This window comes from Biomphalaria glabrata, chromosome 16 (assembly GCF_947242115.1).
Source record: "Biomphalaria glabrata chromosome 16, xgBioGlab47.1, whole genome shotgun sequence".
Classification (NCBI taxonomy): Eukaryota; Metazoa; Mollusca; class Gastropoda; family Planorbidae; genus Biomphalaria; species Biomphalaria glabrata.
In genome coordinates, this window is record NC_074726.1 from 8344776 (window position 1) to 8364770 (window position 19995).

The 19995-nt window shown below is 35.3% G+C and overlaps 1 protein-coding gene and 1 long non-coding RNA gene across 3 annotated transcripts in view; both read left to right on the forward strand.

The window, feature by feature from the left end:
• LOC106068352 (cardioacceleratory peptide receptor-like) overlaps nucleotides 1-19995 on the forward strand; it is a 165915-nt gene that overhangs the window by 135901 nt on the left and 10019 nt on the right. The window contains exon 7 of the mRNA XM_056013997.1: nucleotides 10038-10157. Within this exon, the coding sequence (XP_055869972.1) occupies nucleotides 10038-10157 (120 nt within the window). The remainder of the gene's footprint in view (nucleotides 1-10037; nucleotides 10158-19995) is intronic.
• On the forward strand, nucleotides 14501-18197 carry LOC129923374 (uncharacterized). Of its 2 annotated transcripts, none has more exons than XR_008775340.1 (3): nucleotides 14501-15378; nucleotides 15846-15954; nucleotides 16807-18197. It is a non-coding gene; the product is annotated as an uncharacterized LOC129923374 (long non-coding RNA). The 2 variants fall into 2 exon arrangements; XR_008775339.1 differs by having other exon boundaries at nucleotides 14501-15366.

Consider the following 19995-nt stretch of genomic DNA (forward strand, 5'->3'; position numbering starts at 1 on the left):
TCCAGGTCTTCACCGAGATTCGAACCCAGGACTCCAGGTTCGGGAGCCAAGCGCTTAGCCCCTCGACCACCGTTCCCCCCAAAAGCGCTGTTAACAAACGTATAATGTTGGCTCTAGGCGCTACGATAACAGAGCTGATGTAAACACATGGGTTAAAATGACAAACTGATCTACTGTATGTGAACAGTTCAAGACTTATGTTATTCTGCGATTACGTGAAACATGTTGGAAATCAAAGTAGTTTATATGGAATCGAATAAATGAATGTTTGTTAATGTACACGTCTATCTAGAGGTCTAAACAAAATAACACGTGACCTTCTTGTGGTTCAAATGTGATTTAAGTAAAAAAAAAAAAAGGGCAAAGTTCAATTTTTATAGGTGCGGAAAATGTTTAAAAAAAAAATAAATTTCTTTGTTGTTGTTGTTGTCCTTGTGCTAAGCGATGATGTCATTGTCTCTCTTGTCATTCGTAAGGATGCTGTTGTCATTACTCTTGGTTTGTTGTTATTTTTAGAAAGCTTATACCAACTCACTGTCTGTCTGTCTGTGTGTATGTTCAAAAGTTTGTACATCTTATTTCTCCACACCCAATCTCGGATAAGGCTGAAATTTCGAATAATTATTATATTTTACCTGACAACACAAGAATCAATTAAAAAAAAATCGTACTTGACAGATGGGGAGGTATAAGTTGAATTAGTTCCCTTGAGGAATCGAGTCCTGAGTGAACATTTTTTTTCATGCATTTGAAAAACGATCATGTAAACATTAACAAGATACCCCCCTTCTTCCCTTCCCTTCACAACTGGCCAGACGATTGACATCATAGCGCATTGAGAAAGCTAAAAGTTAGACAAAAACTAATGGTGAAAACAATTTTAATTGCACATATTTATTATGTCTAGGTCAGTCATATATATATACATACATACATACATACATATATATATATATATATATATACATATATTATATATATATATATATATATATATTATATATATATATATATATATATATATATATATATATATATATATATAATGACATGACTGATACAAACTAATTGATACCATTACACTTAATATAAGCTTTGTTGTCGTTTTTTTTAAATTATTTATATATCCCATCTTGCTTTTAGTCGAGTCTTTGAGCTCATATACTGATTGTATTTACAACGTGAATGTGGGTTACAGTGACATGAGTCTTATTTCCACTACATAAAACAATTTGACAGAGCGTAAAGAAAATTGAAAAAAAAAATTGCTTGACATTTGTTTCGTGACATTGTCAGGTCACGTGACGTGTAAAAAAAAAAAAAATACAGGAAGTTTTGTCTGGAGGTAGGTAGTCAATATTCTAGCACGAAATTCTGAGCAATTTAGAACATTACTGGGGTAAGTAATGATTTAGAACATTACTGGGGTAAGCAATGATTTAGAACATTACTGGGGTAAGCAATGATTTAGAACATTACTGGGGTAAGTAATGATTTAGAACATTACTGAGGTAAGTAATGATTTAGAACATTACTGAGGTAAGCAATGATTTAGAACATTACTGGGGTAAGCAATGATTTAGAACATTACTGGGGTAAGCAATGATTTAGAACATTACTGGGGTAGGCAATGATTTAGAACATTACTGGGGTAAGCAATGATTTAGAACATTACTGTGGTAAGTAATGATTTAGAACATTACTGTGGTAAACAACAACGTAGAATCTTTACATGATATAGAATGTCTGCCACTGTCAAATTTGTGAAATCTAAGAATGTCTTTAGTCTTTTGTTCGAGACTCGCCATATACAGTTCGTCCATCGTGGTTCGATGATGACCACTTTGTCATCCAGGGGGCTGAGATCTTCGCACTGGGGTTCCATGCCTTCTCGTGTGGCTGGTGAGACCTATGTGAGGCCGGAATGTTAGGCTGCACACTGGGCAGGTTATTCCAGCTGGAGCTAGTGTCGTGGGCCTTGCTTTTCTTCTCTGGCGTTTTTCCTCTGCCAGCGATGTTCTCTTTTCCTCAGCAACCTGTGCGCCAGCTTTCACAGCGCGACGCCAAGATGCTCTGTCATGTGCCTCCGTCTCCCAGGTGGCTTTGTCTCTGCTGAACGCCTTCAGAGAAGCTTTGAGTGTGTCCCTGAAGCGCTTTCGAGACTCGTCATAACACCGTATAGACGCACTGGTAAAAAAAATACATTGATATTTATCGAAACTGTATATATCGCATTCGATTTTCGGTGGGTATAACTAGGGTTATATCAACTCACTTTTTTTTGTAGTCTGTTTGGTAAAAAGTTTGTAAACTTTATTTCCTCTACATGTATTCTTGGATCAAGTTGAAACTTTAAACAATTATTTATTGTAACTAATAAAACATTAATCAATTTAAAAATTAACCAATTAGTCAATTAATTAATGCTCATTAATTATTTTGTTTGATATCGAATGAGAGAAATAACTTCTACTTTTTTAAGAGATATAGTTGTTGTGCGAAGTTTTTTCCCTTTAATAAGCTTTTTTTTATAAAAAAAAAACGCGATGAAGGGACTTGTACTTTGTCTCCTGTGTAGGGCAATAAGCTTTACTTGCCATTTGATTTTAAAACAAGATTGTAGCTGATATTAGGTCAACTATTGTTACTCTCAAATAGACAGCCAACGGACAAAGGCTTTGTCTACAGGAGTTGCGGGAAAATATGCAGGTCACAACTGGGCTTGAGTTTGAAACACTGCACTTATCCTTAATCTTCGGACTCAAGGACATTGCCATATTTTTATTATTCTAGAAGAAAATGCTTTTCTCATTGTGCGTTCTCATTCACAGGGTCTCAGAGATCCAGTCTTATATCTGAGATGAACTGCGCAGTGGTTTTCCAGAGCAGGCAGATAATATCTCATTTTCTGAATATGCTATTTTGTTTTGTTGAGTCCATTAAATTAATTAAAATTCACATTTTTAAGCCGTCGCATTTTTGTTTACCTGGGGAGATGAGCTTCCTTCTCCTCCCTAATCCCACGTATAAATCACACATTTAAAAAAAAAAATTATCATATCTTATAAAATACAAGAAAAAGAAAATGATTACGTCCTACGCGTGTGCCTAGACCAATCTAGTCATGCATGTTGATCAATGACCTAATCTCTGCCAAGTCACTGGTTTTCCTGGCTGACTCAAGCAACCCATTCCATGCTTTAAAAAATGTTATTATGTTCTGTCTTTTTAAATACCCTTATAATTCTTAACTATTGTAAAGAGTCATTGTATTTATTCCATGGTATAACAGATTGAGAGGTACTAACAATTGTTTTGTCGCTTACCCCCCCCTCCCTCTTTTCCTACCTGTCCCGACCCTTTGAGTCTTCAGTGTAGAGTGATTTCCCCCCCCCTTTTTATTTTCACCTATTTAACAAACAACAAACTAACATAAATATGACTTTTGTTTTAATCTTTCAACACAGTCCCCTCTAAAGTTATTCAGTATCACAATAAAATGAGGCCGCCTTTGTGTTACACTATTGTAGGCTACCTAACAGGAAGCCCACCTTATGTAAGGGTGATTAAGACAATTCGGTCAACCCGATACCATTAGAGCGGGTGAAGGGGGGAGGTCGAAGTGGTCTAAAAAGGGGCAAGTAATATTAAAGAGAAGTTTATAATAAAGTGTTTTGGTCAAACGGTGCAAAGAGAGAAAGAAGCCGTGCCAAAGATTTCAACAAAAAATGGACAAAGATTTCGGAAACCTTAAAAAGTCTGACTGACGTCCACGAGAGGCTATTTGGTTTGGTGCTGGTTGGTTCGCTACTGGCTATAGGAATACTTACCTTGGCTTTCTCCGTTTCAATACAATTTAATTAGGCGCGGTGTTACATTACTAAAATATAAATTCATAAATTAAATAAAAATAATTCGCTGAAGGTAGTTCTAGTCATACTTACAAAGCGTATATCAACTCACTCTGTCTGGTACAAATCTTGTACACTTTATTTCTCCTACCAACCTATAGACCTACATATGTATCTCTTACTCAACCCTAAAATCAAATGAGTCCAGTCTGCTCAGAATCAATCCCATTTTGTCATGCACTTTAAACTGCTGACCCCATACTGCCCCTCAGAGACCATTACTTTAATGACAACGACTACCCAGCTGTAACCATCGTCTGATGAACGGACCTACGTCGACACTAAAAATACAGCAGCAGCAACAATCTCCGTTCTAGACTGTTAGACTCACATCGCTCTGAGAACTAATTTCCTCCCTGAATATGTAGTAAACCCGTTGTCTTATTTATCCTCTCGCTCTCTCTCCCTCCCTCCCTCTCTCTCTCTCTCTCTCTCTCTCTCTCTCTCTGTTCAGTTCAGAATCCCACGCCGGTGGAACACCAGACGCCCCCTCTCCCGGTCTCACTCCACCCGCAGTCTCCACGCAGTTTCTCTTTTATCACAAATTAAAAAAAAAAAAATTCTCGTGGACGACATGATCGTTTGGCCAAGATTCCTAGGCACTTCCGGTCCAATTATTCACAAGATAAAAATACTGCCTTTTACAGAATCAAATATTTTAACTAAATTTATTTGGACAAGAGGCTTATGCTTGTTTTAATTATTCCAAAGTTGAACCATATGTTCATTATATAGCGGCTTACTGTCAATTCAAATTCCTTTTAAGTTCTTATAAGACCTCCCTATAGCTTCTTAAAATAAGTATTAACTAGGGAACGAACGTTTCCTATGATGTAACTGAACATAAGCAAAAAGCCATTAAGCACTAGTGATGCGAAAGTAATGTAGTGATTGAAAGCATGTAGTGATTTGAAAGTCATGTAGTGATTGAAAGTCATGTAGTGATTGAAAGTCATGTAGTGATTTGAAAGTCATGTAGTTATTTGAAAGTAATGTAGTGATTGAAAGTCATGTAGTGATTTGAAAGTCATGTAGTGATTTGAAAGTAATGTAGTGATTGAAAGTCATGTAGTGATTTGAAAGTCATGTAGTGATTTGAAAGTAATGTAGTGATTGAAAGTCATGTAGTGATTGAAAGTCATGTAGTGATTTGAAAGTCATGTAGTGATTTGAAAGTCATGTAGTGATTTGAAAGTAATGTAGTGATTTGAAAGTCATGTAGTGATTTGAAAGTAATGTAGTGATTGAAAGTAATGTAGTGATTGAAAGTCATGTAGTGATCGAAAGTCATGTAGTGATTGAAAGTCATGTAGTGATACGAAAGTCTTGTAGTAATGCGAAAGTCATGTAGTGATTGAAAGTCATTCATGTATTACACGACCCGGTAGCTATTCAACAGATCATCAAAACCGAATCTTTGAATTGATACTTTCATAATCTTCGGCGTCCTATTATTACAACGGACACAATCAATTTTTACATTGTTGGTACACATCCAACTCTTTAAGATGGTGCTTCCACCTTACCTACTCATTAAAAAGAGAATATAGAGAGTGGGAGAGGCGAGGAGAAAGAGAGATTTCCTCAAAGCTTGTATTTTATTTTTTTGATGATCACTATTTCCTTCTGTTGAGCCCAAAACAGACGTCACGCCAGGGATTCAGGGCTAGACCAAAAAAAAAAAAAAAAAAACTCTGAGGATGTACATGTTTACAATGAAATGATATTTTCAAATGTTTACACAGACAAGGTTAACACTTTGTAACATACATAGCAACCGACAACGTTAAACATGAACATCCCTAGATGATACATTATAACCATTCGGCTTAGTTCATATATGTCTATGTAACATTACAAAAAGTAGTTCATAATAATAATAAATAATAATAATTTAATGTGTAATATATATTTACATTTGATCCAACTTAGTAATAATAATATTAATTTTATTTATAAAGCGCTGTTAACAAACAAAATGTAGGCTCAAGGCGCTGTAATAACATTACAAACACAAACACGACAGCTAAAATGACAAACTAATCTAAAAAAGTTTTAAACAGATAGGTCTTAATGTTCTTCTTGAAAATAGTGTAGCATGTTGTCTGTCTGAGATCGATGGGGAGTGAGTTCCAATCCTTTGGTCCGTGCACTGAAAAAGCCCGCAGAACGTAGCTTTTGAGGGAGAAACGTGACACCACTAAAAGCGTTGAGTCCATTGAGCGCAGGGCTCTCTAGGGGACATATGGAGTAATCAGTTTACTAAAGTGCAAGGGCATTTCTTTATTGTAGATATACTGATGACAAATTGTCGCCACCTTGTAGTCGATTCTCGCTTTCACAGGAAGCCAATGGAGCGTGCGAAGGAGCGTAGTAGCAGAATCTCGTCTTCATTTTCTTACGACTATACGTACGGCGTTGTTCTGAATACGTTGCAGCTTGGCTATTTTGACATCGGGTATACCTGCTAGCACGGCCTTGCAGTAGACAAGGCGGGAGAGTATGAATGTCTGTAGTCAGTGAATAGTTCACAATGTTAGAAATTGTAGTTTCAAGCTCATCAAAACACTCAAGGAGCAAGGAAGTTGGAATGGGATCAAGGTCACATGACTTATTTTGCATTTTTTAAATAATACTCTTGACATAATCTTCAGAGACACTCTGAAAATCGCAAAAGAGAGAATTTTGAAAGTTTGAAGAGTGGTCAAGCTGTGATGAGAGGGATGGCATGTCATTTGCTCCATCTTGCCAATGAAGAATCTATTGAAGGAAACAGGGAGTTCAGATACTGGGATAGATGACGGCAAACGTTCGTTATTAGCTCCCCCTAACATTTCAGCGGTGATCCTGAAGAGCTCCTTGGATGAGTCAGAAGTTTCGAGTTTTTGTCGAATATGACGAGCTTTTGCGTCTCTAATCCTGCGGTTCACCTTGTTTTTTTTGGGGGGGGGGGATGTAGATCTGTCGATGTATCGTCAGACCTGTCTTTTGAAATGTTCGTTCGGCACGTCGGCGAATAAGTTTGGCAGTCTTTATGTCTTCCGTCATCCAGGGTGCAGATGGCCTAACTGAGACTGTACAAGTGACAAGAGGTGCATGGCTATCCAGCAACTTATATGCAATTTACGTTATGTTTTCTTATTATTTACATACTGTAGTTTGTTGCATTTAGTGTCTGAGTTCATCTTAGGTATATATCTCTCTCGGTGTGTGTGTGTGTGTGTGTGTGTGTGTGTGTGTGTGTGTGTGTGTTTAAATTGTTTATTGTTTGGTATGTGTTGTCATGAATAATGTTTACCTTTCTTGTCCAAAGCTATCTTCTATCCCTTGCCCATTGTCACTAGCAACGAAAGCAGTAAAATAAAAATAAATACTATTTTCAAAAAGACCATAGTTCCTTTATAAAGCAGGTGACTGTGTCATATCATAGTAGCTTTATAAAGCAGGTGACTGTTTCATAGTTCCTTTATAAAGCAGTAGACTGTTTCATAGTTCCTTTATAAAGCAGGTGAATGTTTCTTAAGATCGATTTTTTTTTAAAACTTTTAACAACTAATGAATAATAGATTTAAACATTTTTTAACCCGCCTCAATTTGACCCCTACCCAAGTCGACTCTGAGTAGGCCTCTATAAAATGTTTATGATAGGCCAATAGAACAATAGACCCAGACTTGAGAAGAAGGTGCGTAAAGTGTGCCTGAACGACTATTTATATCATAAACTATTTATAAGGCTGGGAAAACGTACTGTATGTATGTCTATTACAGATAAAGATCTGTTTTTCTTCCAGCATCGCCGCCAAATAGAAAGCTTACATCAGACTTGAACATTAAGGATCGAGTTTGCACCCTATTATGACTCTTTACCAACGGGAAAGATTTTACCCAGAGGCCAGGAAATAGAGATGGCTCTTTACCGATCCCTCTGTCCGAAGGTTCCCCATCAACTAGATGGTCATTTAATCATATCTTTTATCGTGAGACTCCTTAAGCCAGATCTGGGTTCCTCACTATATGTGATGCCGGAGGCCGAGCTAACGAGGGGTACCTATGCGGTCCTATAATGTACCGCCACTATTTGTGGGAGGGACATCATCACATGTATGACCCTCGTTTGGAACAGTGTAACTATTAGGACCAGGACTCCCCATGCGCTGTGTTTGTTCACTACAACGTGCTGTGGGGGTCCATTAGAGGCAGTGTTCTATCCCAGTTAGCCTAGCTGTTTCCCTAACAGATGTTTCCACGGAGATACCACGACGAGACCTGGAATATACTCACGACCTAAACATCCAGACTTCCCTTGGGCTTTAAACATCCAGACTTCCCTAGGGCTTTAAACATCCAGACTTCCCTAGGGCTTTAAACATTCAGACTTCCCTAGGGCTTTAAACATCCAGACTTCCCTAGGGCTTTAAACATTCAGACTTCCCTAGGGCTTTAAACATCCAGACTTCCCTAGGGCTTTAAACATTCAGACTTCCCTAGGGCTTTAAACATCCAGACTTCCCTAGGGCTTTAAACATCCAGACTTCCCTAGGGCTTTAAACATCCAGACTTCCCTAGGGCTTTAAACATTCAGACTTCCCTAGGGCTTTAAACATCCAGACTTCCCTAGGGCTTCTTTCATATTTAACGTGTTAGCAAAAATACACGACATTGCCCGTGCTGGCTGTGAGGGTGTGCTTTTAACATTTACTACGGCCTAGTGCCATGAACTAAGGAACTCTCATAAGTTTCATCAAGATTTGTCCAACATTTTTTTCTCTGAAGTTCTTACGTCACACTATGTTTTATTTATAGGACATGGATGATTGGATCTATAAGTATTAGTATCTGTTTAAGACTAGAGCAATGCCGAAACGAATGTTTAAAAGATATTTCTACAGTCCGTGGGCTGGGAATTTCCGAAGAGAACAATTTTTCAAATCCTCCCTCAAACATTGAAAGCCTCCCTCAAGCTAACAGTCCACACGATGTGAGATGGATAGAGAGATAGAGAGATAGAGAGATAGAGAGATAGAGATATCTTTGTTCAGGTGTTTTGTTTCTTACTTATTTAATATCGAACTTTGTGAAGATGAAGAAATATCAAGTCATTTTTTAAAACTAAAATACGCATATTATTATTATTATTTTTAAAATATGAATGTAATCCGCATCCCTTATATATAAAATTAAGTATGTTTTTCGATATAAGTATATTCCTTCATACGTTGATTTTTATTAAAGTAGGGCTCCACAAAAATCCTGCCCCGGGAACCTCCGCATACTTAAATCCGGCCCTGTGTCTACAACTAAGTGAGGTTGATAAATTAGATCTCTCCATAAACCATTTTTGGTAAGACCAATAGTTTTCTCTACATCATAAATAGTCTATAGACATTGTACCCAAGGGAAGTAATAAAAAACTATAGAAAAGCTGAAGTCCAGTAACTCCAGCAAAAACTTAGAAGGGGAGGTTAAAAAAAGAAGCTGATGGCACTCAATTGTAGTTCAATAATAGAAGCGTGGACCCTCTGAAACCAAATTTTGTAGCTCGTTTGCTATTCATTTGTTGATTTGGCTTCAGAAACAATAAAATTTACAGTGTGCAATAATCAATGGAAGGTTATAATTGTAGAGTGGACAAGTCGATCTTAGCCGAGACATAATAACCTTTATACTCTTAAATATTGAGTTCCTTACAGTTCAATGTCCTCGACAGAGTCTAGCTTCTCGTGGCAATCTCCATGAGTTGTTTTGTATAGGAAACAAGACATTTCATTTTTTATATATTACCTCAGCTTTGTTGTGTAGCATTTAATAAACAAAGTGTATACCTCATTTCCCAAAGTGTTCTGTGTATCAGATATGATGAATCCCCAAAGATTTCATTATGATTTAATCGCTTCTATAACTTAATTCACTAATTACTTCAAAGAGAAATGAAAATGTTAAGAACATTTCTATTCTCGATTCTTACAAATCACTCTTTTAATTCCTTCCATTTACGCTGCTGTTTTATTTTTTTGTGGGCCTGATATTGGCTGGTGAACAAATTCACCACCAAGACTAACTCAGATATTGGCTGGTGAACAAATTCACCACTAAAACTAACTTAATATTTTTCTTGTATCTCTCCAGGCGGGCAGCTGTACGTAGCGGCCAATAACTCAAGGTTCCGTGACGGATCTGCAAGTTCCAGAGGAGTTATTCCCCGTGCCAAGATGAAAACTATAAAGATGACCCTGGTAATAGTTCTTGGTGAGTGACACACACACACACATTTGTAGACATACATACACAAAATGGTCAGAGAGAACGGCGGAGGAAAGAAAAAAAATGAGTGGGTTGTAGGGAGTCAGGCGCCGCCCCCACGCCCCCCCCCTCCAAAATTGGACTACTTCACTTTAGTTGAGATGTTTTTCTTGTCACCTCAGAATATCTCCAGGCGTTAGAGAAATTTACATAGAGAATAAATATGTCAATGACAGTCCGTACACGAGGACTGGATTACTGTATCATCTCGAAAATAAAGGGATGATGCGAGGAAGGTCGACTAATCGACTAATGGGAAGAGAAGTTTAAAGTTGTAGAAAATCGAGTTGTCAGTTTTCAACACTGCGAAGTGTGAATTGTTGGCGCTTATGCAACAAGTGTGCAACAAAGTTGTTCAGCTCTTCCCGAACGCAAAGTCTTCTGTAATAGTTGATCGTGAAACTAAGCCCGCCATGGCCCACCCTTTCAGATTTTCTCCACCATTGGTCAACGTTGCTAATTCTTTATGCACTGACACTTCATACTTAAGACTTAGCGTCTTACAGCACGATCCAGAAAGAAGTCATTAATGGTTTTTGTTTTAGAGTTTCTGTGTCTCCGTACAAGAGGAGACAACCACTTACATCAGTTCAATATCACGTCCAACATCGAAAATAGTTCTATTTTCGTTTAGTACCCTGCCAGTTTACCGCATTAGTCCAGAGTTCTTCCGTTCTATGTACCAATTAGGGTCGGTTTCTTTGCATTGAAAGGCTTGGCTTGCACCGGGCGTTGGACGTCCTGTTGGCATTGGTCCAACACCATCATCCGGGGATTGGCCGCCGAACGGTTCAGGAGGATCTAAATCTAAGTGTAAGTTAGGACCCTGCATGTATAGTGGATGTGTTCAACATCCCCCTGGTCTACCAGCACCCTTGTTGTGTGGAGGGAGAGTGGCCCTTGAGGGACTGCAGGCACGACATGGCCTAAATTGTGCCGATGTGCCCAAAATCAAAATCAAATCAAATCAAATCAGTCTACCAGCAAGTGTCCACGTCAGTAATCACTATATTCACTGATCGTAGAGAAAAAGTCTCAAATTGGACATGGACCAGTTTAAATGCGGGCTGAAGTTGCTTGATCCTTCCTGTCAAACTACCACCAAGCAATGGACACGTCTGAGTGTTTAGACTTTTCAGAAATGTTTGCCCCATACTGCACTGATCCCAGCTTTAGTGCCATTTGGATCTGCTCCACTGATTGAATATCTCTAGTGCTCTTTCCTAGAAATGCGTTCTTCCCTTTGACTCCGCAGGGAGATAATCCTGTCTATTAATGACTGTGTAACAGTGCCCTTATATTTTAGTCTTCTCCGATGAGAGTTTCTCCTCTTTGCAGTCAAGCCTTAGACTAGGGAATGGCACTCCTTGGTTCTCTCTTCGTGGTACCTTGATATATTTAGTATCATTTACCCACAATTTACTGAATGCATATTACTGACTTTATACAATAATAGTATATATTTTCTTATCTTATATAATACAGACGTTACTTCAAAAAAGGAAATGATTACTTCCTATGCGTCATGCATTCAGTCATGCATATTAACCAATGACTTAAATTCTGCCAAGTCACTGGTTTTCCTGGCTAGCTTAGGCAAACCATTCCATGCTCTAATAGCACTAGGGAAGAAGGAGTATTTGTACAAATTTGTCCTAGCATATGGGACGAGGAATGTGCCTTTATCTTTGTGTCTTTCAGAGTATTTTATTAAATTTTGTTTTTGTATTTGATGATTATGGTTCAATGTTTTATGTATAATTGCTACTTTACTTTTGAGTCTTCTGTCTGAAGGCTTTCTAAATTTAGTGATTTTACTAAAGGTGTTACTCTAGTCAAATGTGAATATTCGTTTGTTATGAATCTCACTGCTCTATTTTGTGTCTGTTCCAGTTCCTTAATGTTTTCTTGAGTTGAGGGGTCCCAAACGGAGGATGCATATTCTATTATTGGCCTGACCAAGGTTAAATAACATTTTAGTTTTATGTATAGTATCGTTAGTGGTAAATTCATTATCCAAACGATAGTCAGATATATGGTCGATTTTACCAGTAGGTAGGCTACAAGTTCTTTTCAAATATTCGATACCGACCAGAAGGGTGCTGTAACAATTCATGGGGAGCAATGAAGATCAGACGAAAATTTTACGCTGTTCTTTTGAAAAGTGTGTTAGTCCTACTAAAGTCGCAAACAAGCGAGGTATAAAAAATAGATTAAAAAAGGAATGCTTATATAAGAGAAAGAACCGCACAATTAGTGACATATCCCTCAAAGCTGCATGTTTCATCTCCCTTTTCTAAAGTAAAAACCTCAATTATTTACCGCTATTTAATTAACCAATGTTTTATTAAATTGATTCATGTATTTGTTTTCAACAAGGTATAAACGTATAAATATTGAACTTGATTCAAGAATGGGAATTAAGAGGAAAAAAAAAGTGTAAAAAATGTGTACCAGACAGACAGATAAACAGAATAAGTTTAAATAAGATTTGTGAAAAAAAAAAGTTGTTTGCATAGTTTATTTTTAAAATATAAAATAATAGTTATCTCTGGACGTCAATGTTTAATGGTAACAAAAAAATGTTGAAGACGTTTTTGATAAGATAAGAAATACGAAAAACGTCTTCTCTGAACTTGAGCTGTCCTATATATTTCTTGTGATTGTTCTATTTACAAGGAAAACCATATACATATACATATTTCATCTAGAAGAATTAAAGATAAAAAAAACCATTTTCTTGCTTTTAAAAAAAAATGTAAAGCAAGGTGAAATATTTAACCGGTTTTTCCGTGAAAAAAAAATCTTAGTGCATAAAATAAAATGTCAGGACATGTCTTTCACAATGTGTTGATTTATAGACGTACTAATGAGACATAAAAAAATATATTTGAGTTATTATGACAGAGCAAAAGGGTCTAAAAATATGTACAGTAATTAAGCCTATGCTAATTATCCTTAGCAGCGGCGTCTATGGGGGTGTAGGGTGAGTCAGGTTCGGATCAGTAGTAGAGTCTTGTACTTAGAAAAGCTCGTTGGAACCTCTGCGTACCCAGTCTCGACGTGAATGTTAAAACCATAGACTATATATTACATGGACTGCCAACACTAAGGAAACTAAGCATAAGTTCCATTCACCGAGGCGTCCTTGGTTGCATGGTAAATTGACTTCCGGTAGAAGTTGTTACTATATAAAGAAACCATTCCCGATGATTTTTACCTCCACGTTTACAGCAAATCATAAATGGAAACTTAATTGTCATATACGATGCTACAGAGGTAAGTGTGCACAAATCAATTTGTGACTTAGATCTGTGACTATAAAGCTTTGTAACTGATTTTCTTAGCCAATAAAGACTAATTAGCCAAGCCTGTATTTCGTGTATTTTTGTTTACGACATTAATTGTCTGCTAATTGGTGCTGCCAGTTTGGATTATTTGTTTTTCTTATTTTTTTCATCACATTTGATAATTATTATTATTATTTTTAATATGTATATTTTAAATGTGATAAGCGATTTACTGAAAGAGTCAATACATTTTTGAGAGTGTCATTTATTAACTTTGTATATAATGGGTGATATAGGCCTAAGTTAAGTCTGTGAATGAGTCATTCTAAATAAAATATCAATATAATGAGTCAATAAGCCTACAATCTTACATCTTTACCAACTTTTGTTCAGATCTACAAATATTTTTTTGTATTCAATTTGATTTTAATTTCAAGATAATGTGCATTTTTATCTATAGTAATGTAAAATCAACCATAAAAAAACATATAACTGAAAAATCTGCGTAAAAATTTCGGACTTCAAGTTTTTATATAGTTGTTTTTTAAACTAACTAGAATCCCAAATAACATCCAATTCTTCTAAAAGCTATAAAAAGATCTGATATTGTTTCGAATATTTCTTCACCCAATAAAATTTTAGAATCATTAGGCTCTACTTCAATAGAAAGTGATTGTACACAATACACATTAACATGTAGACTTTCACCCAGATGTAGTGACCTAGGCTCGAGCTACGGCTATAAACTTTATCTACAAATACGACCTTACACACAACACACTACTATATATATATATATATATATCAGCACTATTTATGTAAATGCCCATTTTTAAGTTTGTAAAATAATAATTTGTTTTTATAAAAATCTGGCTATGCCTATAGTACTCCTATCAAAATTATGACTAAAAATATTATGAACGCCGAGTTGCTAGATTCATCATCTTTGTGTGTCTGATAAACCCAGAGAATCAAGATATAGAATCTATATAGTATAATATAGGCCCCCTATTATATAGAATCTAGCTCTAGTCGACTCTAGACTAGATCTAGGATAAATCTGAAGTCTAGATGATCAGCTTCATCTTACTTTGATCATGGCATGATGATGATCAACATGATGATTAATCTGACTTGTTAACTTAAACTTGAAAAACTTCGTCTTACTACTTTTATCTTAGCCTTAGCCTTAGCTTCTTCATTATGATATGTGAATCATGAATGGAAGTAGTCAAGTAGGGATTGAAGTGCTTGGCTCACAGTGTCACAGATCGTTCTTTAAACTATTTGAAGATCTACTTTATCTGTACTAACGACTCTAATCTATATCTAGTTTATATCTAATATTATCTATATATATTTTGTTTGATAATAATAGACCTAGACTCTTATAAATATAAGATCTAGAATCTGTATCTAGATTTAGATCTATTCCTATACACTGATTATACACTACAGATTTAATGTTTCTGATGAGCAATTCTACTGTCTACAGCCTTGCCCATTAACATAGGCCCTACTCATGTACTAGATCTAGCTCTTTTGATCACAACTCATATCTTGCCTAGATATAAACAACTATACTAGATTGGACTAGACATTCTAATCGGTTCTATTTACTTTTTCATTATTCTCACACATTCCAGTAGGCAGTAGGTACCAAATTGTACTATTTATTCACTGTAGATCTAGATCTTAACTACCAAAGAAGTACACAAAGTATGTTGAATGATACCCAAAGGGCTCTAATTGCTACCATTCAATGTGTGGATTCAAGTATTTACCCAGATACTGCCACAATATGTTATTATTGTTTTCAAAGGAGTTTGCACACAGTGCCAGAAGCTGTATAAATACATTTAACAGTAAGTTTTTAAGTAATTAATAATTTATTTTTAAACGTTATGTAAGTCTATTTTAATTGTAAGAATCCATATGTGCTATTTTATTTAAAGCTAATTTATAGGTGAATATTTACACAATATTGTTGTTATGTTGTAAATAAAACATATTATATTCCCTCCAACCTGTGCAGGGTATTTTTAAAGTGATAATTGGCTCATGCAGGACAATACCACTCTTTTGTTATCTAAGGTGTTTTCCTTCAAATTATACTTTCTTGCATAAAAATTAAATATATTATGCAACAATTCTCAATTAGAAGTACAGATTAACCAGTTATCTTGGTGGAAAAGGATGTCAGATGAGTTGAGAAAATGTTTAAAGAAAGTCTTTACATAATTCTTTGAACTAAGTCACTATAAATATTTTGGAGATTTTTAAAGTTTAATTAGAATTTTATTATTGCTCACATTAAAAGCAATTGTTCTTTTCTTTTCCGCAGATGTATATTTCAAGAAGAAATGATGCTTTCTTATTCCTAAGAGTTTATCAATTGGATGAATGCCACAAAACTCACTTGTTATGCCAGAAACTCTTCTTACGAAACTTCCGTAAGTAAAAAAAAAGTAAAGTTTCCCTTTCAGACCTTGTGATCGATAGGGCAGATGATGTAAAGATCATCTGTTTCTGACCATTCTGTTGCCTATGGTTAACAAGGGTTTTCATGTGGCCAGCACAAAGACCAACTGCCTTTACTTTCCCCAACTAATGTCAGGTACCCATTAGAGCTGAGTGAACTCAGACTCAAATTTAAAATTCCAGTCTTCACCAGGATTTGAACCCCGGTCCCTGGTTCGGAAGCCAAGTGCTTTACCACTAAACCACCAGGCCTCCTTCCAGTAAGTAGGGCAGCTTAAAATTTAATACTTTTATCTTAGTGCAAAAAGAATAAAAGCAGTCTTCAAATTCTCCCTTTAAATTTGCAAAGATATGTTCATATTTTAATGTATGCACTAAAAAATTATGTTTCAAACACTCATTACAATATTCAATGACTCTCTTTATTTGGGTTACCTCAGCATGCTTGTGCAGAAAATTTCCTGAATTTTTAAAAAAATCTGTTCCCTTCACTTTCAAGTGCATTTAAATGATTCATTAAATGTTCATAATATTACTGAATATAATGTCAAAGATTAGATATTGTTATTATTATACTATTCCTTTTTTTTTTTGTAATATTTTTGTTTCATAATATGTTCCCATAGCATTTTTTATGTAAAACCTCTAATATACTTTACTATACTCCTAATATACTTTTTAAGGAAGTGTTTTGTTAGATGTTTTCAGTATTGATTTTATCCGTAAAGGACTTGAACATATGGAAGTTTGGTACTATATGAAACTAAGATTGAATTGGTGACTTGTTATGAATTTAATGTATGTTGTTTCTATTCCATCAACAGTACTAGAATTTGTCCAGTGCCTGTGATCCTCTGAGTTGGAGGAGAATGTGCTCTATAATACCTACTAGTAGCTTGCTGATAGCTGGAAGTTCATGAATACTATGTTGTCCTTGATTTGATGATTCTGAAAACTACCATTTCTGAAGACTTGAGCATTATTTCTATAATTTAAAAAAATCTTTTCAGGAAATATTGTGTTTATAATATTAAGAAAGTGAAGATAATATTGTTCTTACTACTAAGAAAACTGTCCTCGTTTAATGTTAGCGAAAAGGCCTTGGCTATGTTTTATCACGCTCATATCTGCAATGTTTTCAGTTTCAATATCACTGCCTGGTATGGCAATCTGAGCATTAAAAATAGGAATAAACTTAATAGAATCCTCAATGCTGCTGGCAAAATCATTGGCAAAAAACAAACCCCATTTGGGCAGTTGTTTGAGACAAACATCTATAAAAAAGCTAACAAGATCCTTGAAATAAAGAATCACCCTTTGTGTCAGGATTTTGTGATTTTACCATCACAAAAGAGATACAAGACACCGATAGCAAAGACAAACAGACACAAACACTCTTTTGTTCCCCTGGCAATCAAATCATTAAATAAGAACAATCTGGTACAAACTTTGTCACATGTAAATTATGAGTGAGTCTGGTGTGAATGTACACTTTGGTTTCTTATAGTTATAATGTTTTTTGTTTGGTAATGCACAAATTGTAAGACAAATTTCTTTACGGATAATAAAGATTATTATTATTATTATTATTAAAATAGAAAGCACATCATTACAATATTCACTTGTCAATAAATGTTAGCATTATTCAATTTTTAGTTACATGTTCAGACTATTAAATTGTATTATTTAAATTATAGCAACTTTCTCTTTCAGTCAAGCTTAAGATACATTCCTGTAAAAGTCTATAATAATAAGTTAATACTTCACAAGAAAAAGTGTTTGAATGGTTTTCATTTGTTTGTACATCAAATATGTATTAATATAATTTTCATTTTTAGATGAAACATTAAATACTGAAGATGACCATTTCAATTTCTGATGTAGGCCTATTCTCATTTCATAAAACAAACAGAATATTATCTGAAATTTCATCCCTTCATGGTAACTGTAACTGGCTTCATAAAAAAAATGGAGTGATGACTGGGTTGACTATACATTTTTGTATAAATAATGCATAAATGAATGTAGCTCATACTGTTCTTTTCCTCATCTTGAAATGTGTGGACTGATAATTTGCTGTTGCATTTTGTTTTCATAAGTCAATGACACATGATACTCTAAATGACAAATATCTTCTACTCATTACAATAGCACATTTCCATGCTGTTTGTCTAAGTGGAAGCAGATAAAATTTGTTCCTCTATTAGCTGTAAAATCTCAAAATTCATGAGCAGCTGAGAAAAAAAGAAAAGAAATTCAAACTAGTTTAGACATGTTATAAATATATATATTTGCTAATAAAAAATGTAAGACTACTTTATGTTACAATAATGGACAGCATCTTTAAAGCTGATATCAATGCAATCACAAGAAAAAAAATGTTCTCTACAATTAGGCCTGTTTTAATGATTTGTTTTTAATGTAAATAAATTTTATGCATAGGATTAAATCTAACATGTACTTAAGGAGATTTTTTTTACCTATTATTTCACAATTTCAAGTAATTTAAAGTGATATATGTATTGATAACACAATGTTATTGGAGAAAGTAAAAAAAAAATCTCACTTGTAGTAGATCCCCTTCAATTTGAAAGTTAGTGACAATCAAATCAGGTTTTTGTAAGTAGTATGCTCCTTTAGTAAAAAAAAAAAACAACGAAAAGTGCATTATAAAAAGTTTTCGCTTTAAATAAAATTTCTCTTGGGTGACTTGAGTAGAAAGTAATAGTAATATGAACTTCATTTAGCAATATGCTCACACTAAGCAGAAGTGGTTTTTACTAGTGAAAATTGTCTGTCCAAATAAGCTATTGAAACTACTGTCAGCTTCACATGATAGGAACTGTAAAGTTGGACAGTTCTTCCTCTAAGACTTTTAGGTACCGGTATTATCTATCAAGAGCAGGGTAAAACAAGGATGGATATTGGCCATCAACACTATTTGGAATTGTTTCGTCTGTACTCTCATAGCGCCTTGGAAGATGGAGTATATATCCACAGTAGATCGGATGGAAGGCTTCTTAAACTGGCTTGACCAAAACGAGGAGACGACATATCCTGATTAGGGAACTGATGTTTGACGACGATGCGGCTCTCACTACCGTTCGCAGTAATGATTACAAAGGCTAGTCAATACTTCGACAGCTGCAGGTCAATAGTTCAGTCTTACAATAACTCTCACCAAGACGGAAAAAAGGGCATAAAAAGTCAACATCATAAAACTCCATTTGAGTGAGGGCTTGAGAGGCTCAAATCTTCTCTTTCAAAAGCCCTGGACAGAAACCCTGCTGTATTGCGTAGTGCATAAATGTCACCATACAGGTCGAGAATTTTTGGTTTCTCTGACCTGTTGAGACGGAGATCAGCAAGTCTGGATGAGGCACGGGGGCACCGGGATTCAAAATTCGGCCATAGCCGTGAGAAACATGAGGCAACAGGACAGTGGCCTGTCCTGCACTGTGTTATAATAACTTGCCATAAAACATCACAGAATGTCCTTTTTCTATTTTATCATCGACACCATATATAGGCCAAACATACTTTTATTAGCCTACATTTTTCAACTCGGAGAAAACTTTACATCTAGACCTTTACTTTAGGCCTACACACAATATAGGAATTTTTTAAAACTTATAAACGTAAGGTCATTTTAGACTATTAAAGTAAGAGCATATATATCTAAATGTACCGGGTTATCCTTCTGAATAAGTCTTACTATTTGGTTTATATATATAGGCTATGCTCTCACAAGAACCTCAATTCAATGTCGTAAACAAGAAAATAAACGTAATACAGGCTTGGCTAATTAGTCTATATTGGCTAAGAAAATCAGTTATAAAGCTTGACAGTTATAGATCTAAGTCAGAAATTGATTTGTGCACACTTAACTTTGTAACATCTTCTATATCAGTTCAGTTTCCATTCATGATTTGCTGTAAAAGTGGTGGTATAAAATCTTCGGGAATGGTTTCTTTATATAGTAAAAAAAATCTACCGGAAGTCAATTTACCATG